Below are 7669 nucleotides of genomic sequence, written 5' to 3' on the forward strand. Positions count from 1 at the left end.
CACTGTTTCATATGAAAGGAGTCCCATTTATCAACATGTGATTTTGAAGCAGATTTTTGGAACGGTCCAGTGTGAGCTGGGGATTGGGTATGGGGGGTTTCAACATGAAGAACTGCAAACCTGAGCCAGCACGGTCCTTGTCCAGGGCGGGTCTCTAGGAAGGGGCTTGTGATTACTACTTTACAGTTCCATCTGGGCAGATGCCCTGAGACTGTTTGGAAATTATGTAATTATTAAGAGGACCGTAATGGCTCCTTTTTTTTTTTTTTTTTTTGGTTAATTTCTCCCTAATTATTTGGATTCGGAAAGTGATGTAATGTCACACTTATGAAAAACCTTTAAGAAGCCATGTATTGAATGAAAGCCACATGATAAATAGATTAGAATCTCCCCAGTGATTTTACCGTCTTCATGCCCTGTTACATTTTTAACTGTTGACTTCACATGTAATTTAATTTTCAGCCACCACCTCAGATTTACGACGCCCAATTGGAAGAAAGAGAGCATGCAATTGAAGAGTGGAAAGGTAAAGACAGCTGCTTTTGCCCCTTGCTCGCTCACGGCACGTCGCCTGTCAGCGGGAGCCTTTCTAGGGGAAAGGGCTAGAGGCCCTGCAGCCCCTCTTAGCCCCTGTCTTCCCACTCCCTAGATAACAGAATTAGAGAGGAGCAGGTATGAACCGCATACTGTTTGCTTCTGAAGATTGTAAGATCCACCAAACAGCCCACAGCAAACAGCCCGTAACCAGAAGGTCGAAGAACAATTCTCCATTAAAAAGCAGAATCAGTAGGAATTGAGAACCTCAGTGAGTGCAGGTCAAAGGTGGCAACGTGCTCTGCCCAAGCAGATTACATCTGCTCTCCCCGGGGCCCCGAAGAGCCGGGACCTGTGTGAACATGCGCTCGGCAGGACGATGCACGCAGCCACACTCCGCGGCCAAGGAGATGCTCGCAGCGTTCTCATCTCGGTTCACGAACACTGAAATTGTAGGAACCCCTAATGCTTCCTTAGTAGGTCGTTAGCTTTACTTACAAGTCAGAACCAAGGAAACTAAGGTTGAAGCCAAGAAATGACTGAGGAATTTGGATTAATTTCTGGCCAGTCTGGAGGGGCTTCTCACCCACAGATGGATACCGGCTCCATTTGGAGAATCCCGAGTAATGACAGAAACACGTGCAAACAGTGCAGAAGTGTCTAGTACTTTAAAATGCTCCACGAGAGCCACTTTGCTGGTCCCCTGCCCCTTGTACAACCCCCTTGTGGGTTTAGAACTGCCTGGGGTTTCGGCCGCCCTCACAGTTGGGTTAAGAAGAGTAATGGATCAAAAACGTGGATGTTTTGGTCTAGGTAGACGGTATTATTGAATTAACCATATATCACAGTTAAAAATAAGGCATCACAGTGCCCTTGGAGTGGTCCTGATTGATTAGGAAGCAGGGTTCAGAGATGCGGAGAAACTGATGGAGCCTCTTACCTTGCGTTTCTTTTTGAAGAGCTGATATACAAAGAAGTGCTGGACTGGGAAGAGAGAAGCAAGAACGGTGTGGTCAAAGATCAGCCTTCAGGTTAGTGATTGCTTTAATAGCTTCGTTACAATTTCCTTTTCCCCGTCCAACTTCCCTAAATGGCAGAAGTGCCTGAAGTACCACCTCGACGGGCACTGGGTCCGAAAGCTCGTGCTGTGAGATGGGCTCCCTGTCTGGGGCGTCGTGCTGGCGGCAGCCGGCAGGTTCCTGGTGCGCCGGGCACTAAACCAACTGCGTCCGAGCCGTCCTCGTCCCCTGCCTGCCTCTGCTCCCGCCAGCCCCGCGTGCAGGTGACGGAGCCGAGCTTAAACTGTTGCCAAGGTGCGTGACCCTCTCTGGACCGGCCCCACCCGGTTACAGAGGAAAATCCGTGCAAATCTAAGTACAATGGAATTTGGTTTCCTTTTGAGAAAGCTGTTCATACAATTCTCCCACATTTGTACTTGGTCTGCCTGGTGGTCGGTTCCCCGGGTGACTGTTGGAGACATAACATGTGTCGTGTTCACTCAGGTCCGTAGGATCCCACCTGCTTCCTGAGTGAAATCCTTCCAAGGTATATTTATTGGCTCACCTCATATCCCCCCAGAAGCCCGTGCACATGCACACGGAGGTGCAGACGGCACTGCATACTTTCTCTTGAATTTTATATTCAGCATGACGTATGTGTCAAGCATCTAGAGATTATGTAACTTCAGCACAGATTTAGGTGCCCGTGGTTAACGAGGCACATGTTTAAGACTGCAAGTACTGGCCTCTGGGAGCTTAGATGTTTTATTTTTGCTCAAGCCAGACTAAAATACGGACCGTAGGAAACAGGGTAGTTTCGTGTACCTTAAAAAACCAAAATGTTAGTTTTCAGGATGTATAAAACAAAAATAAAATGAACAAGAGGCCACTAAACTTTTTCCTTTCTGTTTGTTTGTATACAGTCTTTATTTTAGCAGGGTTTTTTAAATTTAAATTCAGTTAGCCCACATATAGTACATACTTAGTTTCAGATGTAGCATTCAGTGATTCATCAGTTGCGTGTAACACCCAGGGCTCATCACATCACGTGCCCTTGTTACTGCCCATCACCCAGTTACCCCATCCCCCCATCCTCCAACCCCTCCAGCAACCCTCAGTTTATTTCCTGCGATTAAGAGTCTCTCATGGTTTGTCTCCCTCTCTGATTGTTTTCCATTCCGTTTTTATTACAAAAGAATTCTTCAAAGGTTGCTGCTTTTTTCCCTCGGACCAAGTGTTGATGATTATAGCTGAAATGTCTGATGACCCTTGAACCCTATTTGGGCTTCAGCCTTTTGTGACACCGATAGTTGTAGGATAAATTCAGCAATTTTCTACGAATATCTTTTTTAAAGAGGCAGGTATTTTTCAACATGATTATACGCATACACAGATACGATGTTTAGCCACTGGGAAGAAAAGGAGAATGTTGTAGGGAAAGACCAGGAACGTTTGGGACCCTGGGCCCGGAGAAAGACTCCAGGAAAAGGTGGGCACGGGCAGCCGACTCACTGCTTGTTCATGCTGGTAGTGAGACCAGGGAGCCACAGAAGCCCGGGGCTGAGAGACGGCCCCAGGTCTCAGTGCCTGCGCCCGCGGCAATGTCGTGCCTCAGATTTTATTCTGTTTGGTTTTCTTAGCACAGATGCAGCGGTAAGCAGCAATGCCACTCCTTCCCGGTCGTCATCCATCAACGACATCTCATCCATGTCCACCGAGCAGACGCTGGCCTCAGACACAGACAGCAGCCTCGACGCCTCGACGGGACCCCTCGAAGGTTGCCGATGATAAGTCACGAGCCGCAAGCTCGCCAGCAGTGAAGGAACTCCCGCTTCCATAGGCCTGAAAGGCTTGGGGGTTGATGGAACCAAATAGAAAAAAACTCCATGTTCTGCATGTAAGGAACACGATGCCTTGCCCTGCTCAGTTCCAATAGGATTGCCTGCCTAGATTATACAATGAAGCAGACTATGTCTGAAGAACACAAGTGCAAGCCACACTCGTAGAGATTTTGTGCAAGGTCATTTCAGGTGAGCAATTAGAATAGATGATTTTTTTTTTTAAAGTTGTATGGTAATAGTAGTGACAATTTCTCATCCTCAGTAACTGTTGGGACATATATGCATGTGACCACGTGTGCTTGCTCAGGCTTGCCATCTAGCACTTTGGAAATCAGTATTTAAATGCCAAATAATCTTCCAGGTAGTGCTGCTTCCAGAATTATCTCTTAATCCTCTTAAATAATTTGGTGTCTGTCCAGGAAAAATAGATTTATGTGTATTAATTGGCCACCATCATATTATCGTATCTGACCTACTTTTATGGTATGATTTATTCTATCTTTTGTATTTCAGAAGGAATATAATTAAATCTATTTAATGAATAAAAAAATACAACTTTTCTTAAATTTGTCATGTTTTGGGCTGAGGATTATCACTGCTAAAACCAAGAGACCTATATGGACACTTTGTTTCCTCTAAATTGTCTTAGTCTGGGATGACTGTACATTCAGCTTTATTGCATGATAAAATTTTAAGTTTTGTGCTGCTTAAGACGTATATGCCTTTACAGTCCTAATCTGCCCTCGCTCCTTTCTCCTGGTCTTCTGGACTCATTAATTTAAAATGCCACCTAAAACTTCACCTTCTTTATAAGGCACCTAACACTCCACGTCAATAACACAATGGCAGATTCTCGAATCCATTAGAGGCGAGAGTAGAATTTGACAAAAACGGTCACTGAAGACAACAGCAGTGACTTCCTCCGAGCGCTTGCTTCCCCCGAGACTGGTCAGGGTCATTCCCGGGGGAGGCACCATCTCCCAGGGCAGCGTTTCCGGTTTCCAACCTAACGTTCTTCCTCGATTTTCTTTCTTTGCTGAAAGAAACCCCATAAACCGCCTCCCTCCTCCCCCCACCCCTCCACTTGGATCTGTTTTAGGAAGCAAGGCGATTCAGGACACCTCTGATGGTGGTGTTTTCCAGTTCATGGAGCATTTCTTTTTCCTAAGGGAAACCCATGAATTTTCTGGGAAACCTCCTCACAGGTTATGGAGGAAGCATCCTCAAGAGTAGTGATTAACTATTGAGTATTTTCTGATTTAAAACTGCTCACCTGAAATTGATGCTTTCAGACTTTCTGATGTGGAAATCATTCAGAGTTCCCGAAGTTACTGAGTATTGAAGTGTCACTACAGAAATGGGGTTACGATGGTCACATTTTGGCTCCCTGTGCTCGTAATGCTTATCCCTTGAGCTTATTCTGTTACAAATTCCTATCTTGTGTTTAACTGTTTTGGAAGCTATTGGGTCAACATTCTATAGAATGTTCTTTGACAAGAAAGTTTATTATAAATATTATCTAAAATATATGATTCTCTCTGCACCAGTTGTATCATTGGTTGGTCTTATCACTGGAAACTGGAACCCTTGATGAACAAAATTAGTATTGAAGTACTAGTTTTATATTGTGAGGTTTAGACGCATTCAAGTACAAGAGGAAATGCTGACTTGGATTGAAGCAGAAACACCTATGATATGGCTTAGGATGGTTTTGGTTTTGGAGGCCTGATGGTACAGTGAAGAAAGTTACCATTATACGTATATAAACATCTTAAAACGGCCTTCTCTCTAATATACATTCTTTAACAAGACTTCACTAAATCTATCTTTAAAAAGAAAAAGGAGAATTTTAAAAATGTATCATCTGCCCTAGGCTTCTGTGAACACAGCATGGGGATGCTGAGGGCACACGAAGCTCCTGCTTGTGAGGTGCCCTTTGTGAGTGGAGCCGGGTGCCACCCGCAGTCTGGCTTTCTGCTCAGTTCTTCCTCCGTGCATTCACGGGGGGAGCCTGTGTCGGTGTGGACGGGCTTCCTGCCATGCCCACCTTCCACCGGGGAGCAGTGAGCACACCTAGGACAGGCCACGGGGCTGCAGACAGCAGAACTCTGTAGAAATACCTCACCCCACGTCAGGGTCCTCCCTCCTGAGCCGAGATGTGCCGAGGTCCTGGTGCAGTGTAGACAGTTTCAAACTGCTCTCGATGGCTGAATGCTGACGTTGGAAAAAGAACTAAAACGTGCTCAACTTTTTCATCTTTTCTATTTTATTTTTGTAATTTATATTGTACACAACCCTGGAAGTAATATTTTGGACACATATTTTTATAAACCAGGTAATTTGTCATTAGCCTGGAATTTGGACTAGGTTTATTTTATCTGTTGGCTTCGTTTTCAGTCAAAAAGGAAATAACTGCCTCCCCTAGGTTGGGTCTTGACCTCAAGTGCAGGTTTTGGAGAGCAGATAGGGTCTCTCGGAACAGGAGAACATTGTGTAAACACAGACTGCTCAGTATTGATCAGTCGCGGTCGTGGAAACGGCAGCGGAGCTCTGTTCTCCTCTCTGGGACGCAAAACCCAGAGCCTCCGTGCTGGAAGGAGAAAAACCTTGGCAGGCCCCTGCTGACACCCAGAGCCCCCGGTTGAACCGCGGGATGGGATCCCGCTTGAATCCAGATCTGATGCCCTGTAAGTCATGGTAACGATGTAGGAGTTCGTCTGGTTGATCTCTAACGTCCTCCTCTGGTGTTTCATGCTGGTAGCAAATACAGGTGTGACCTTCAGATTGCAGATCTCAAAAGTAACATTGCCTAATGTTTTATAATAAAATATATTATGTGTGTTTTGATTGGTGAAAATAATACAGATACATTTTAAAAGAGAAGTGTATAGCATGTCCAGTTCTTTTGTGTTTTTAAGTGACGCTTGGCTATATTTCCACTTCACCATCTCTGATTACAGATTTAACATGAACACAGGTCGATGTTGGAGTGTCGTCATTTCCATCAATATTAGCAAATGTTTTTAATTGACAGGCAAAACATTTCTTTTACGTCTCTGACTGAAGATGTTCTGCAAATTTCTGATTCTCAGTTTTCAAAAATACGCAAGCATACAAGATGGAATATTCCGAGTATTGGTGTAAGCATTTTTCTCACAAGGCGTGGCCGATGGGTCTTTACTTGTCTTACTTAGAATCGTTAACAGTGTGGTTTTGTGGATGGGATGAGCCACTTTGATTTCACTTCTGGGTTCGAGGCACTTTAAGATGTTCACTACTCAGGGGTGCCTGGGTGGCTCAGTCGGTCGGGCATCCGACTCTCGATCTCAGCTCAGGCTTGATCTCAGTGCAGGCCCCACGTTAGGCTCCACACTGGGTGTGGAGCCGACTTAAGAAAGATGTTCACTATGTAAAACCACAGGACTGGAAGGGCCCTCATTGGCTCACTTTCTCTTCTCTGCTTCAAAGGGCTAGAATCATTCCAGACAGATGAATATCAGTCTGATTTGTAAAGTTCTCTAGAGAAGGAAAACCTTCCTCTGGATACAGGTCTGGGTCCCATTTCTCTATCTTACCCCCTTCAGACATTCAAAGCAGACAGTACTAAAATGCTTTTTATTTATTGACTGAAAAGGTGAGTGCAGTGGGGTGGGGGCTTTTTGGTGGGGGGAAGGGTAATCTTTCAAAATAACCTAATATTGTCCTGACACTCCTATGGTATGAATTTAGGCATAAGGTTCCCTTTGGCAATAAGGCAGTTATTCGGTATTCTGTTTTTAGATCAGGAAAACTGGTAACAAACTGAGAGTGGTCAGTCATGTCTCGTTGAGACCATCTGTGACCAGGATTTAGGAAGGATGTGCCTGTCACGGCCATGGGGAACTTGCGTTACTGCGTTCTCAAGGCCCTGGGCCACACACTCCTTCACGGTTTGAAAGAGTCAGGCTTTGGGGGCCTGGGATCTTTGTGAGCACGGGTGTTTGCTACCCCCCTGTCTCTGCTGGTGCTTTAAAGTTGGAAGGGAAGTTCGGAGTGAGTTCTCAAACACAGCCCGAGGCCCGCACCACACCGAGGCGGAGGACGGACGGAGCGCGGGCTTGCGTCCTCACACTGCCTTGTGTTCCTGCAGGTGCACGACTCACTCTTCTTTAGTCATAAGCCCCATTGGAGGGGTCTGAGGCAAACAGTGCCCCTCCCCAAAGAAAAATGCCATGAACACAAAATTCTGCCACACTTTTCGAGGAGTCCTGGCCCCTGGTGGATACCGTGTGAAGAGCCCCATTCTAGAAGCAGCTT

General features: G+C 45.6%; 1 protein-coding gene across 6 annotated transcripts in view; it reads left to right on the forward strand.

The window, feature by feature from the left end:
* Positions 1-6350, forward strand: part of MAPK9 (mitogen-activated protein kinase 9) — a 53091-nt gene extending 46741 nt beyond the window's left edge. For 5 of the 6 annotated variants that reach the window (XM_078067640.1, XM_036069310.2, XM_036069308.2 and 2 more), the window contains 3 exons: positions 463-526; positions 1494-1565; positions 3178-6350. In XM_078067640.1, the coding sequence (XP_077923766.1) occupies positions 463-526; positions 1494-1565; positions 3178-3320 (279 nt within the window). In that variant the 3' untranslated portion in view covers positions 3321-6350. Of the gene's footprint in view, positions 1-462; positions 527-1493; positions 1566-3172 lie in introns of all 6 variants that reach the window. The other variant, XM_036069311.2, reaches the window with a different exon arrangement.
* Positions 6351-7669: the final 1319 nt, after the last annotated feature.

This window comes from Halichoerus grypus, chromosome 2 (assembly GCF_964656455.1).
Source record: "Halichoerus grypus chromosome 2, mHalGry1.hap1.1, whole genome shotgun sequence".
Lineage (NCBI taxonomy): Eukaryota > Metazoa > Chordata > Mammalia > Carnivora > Phocidae > Halichoerus > Halichoerus grypus.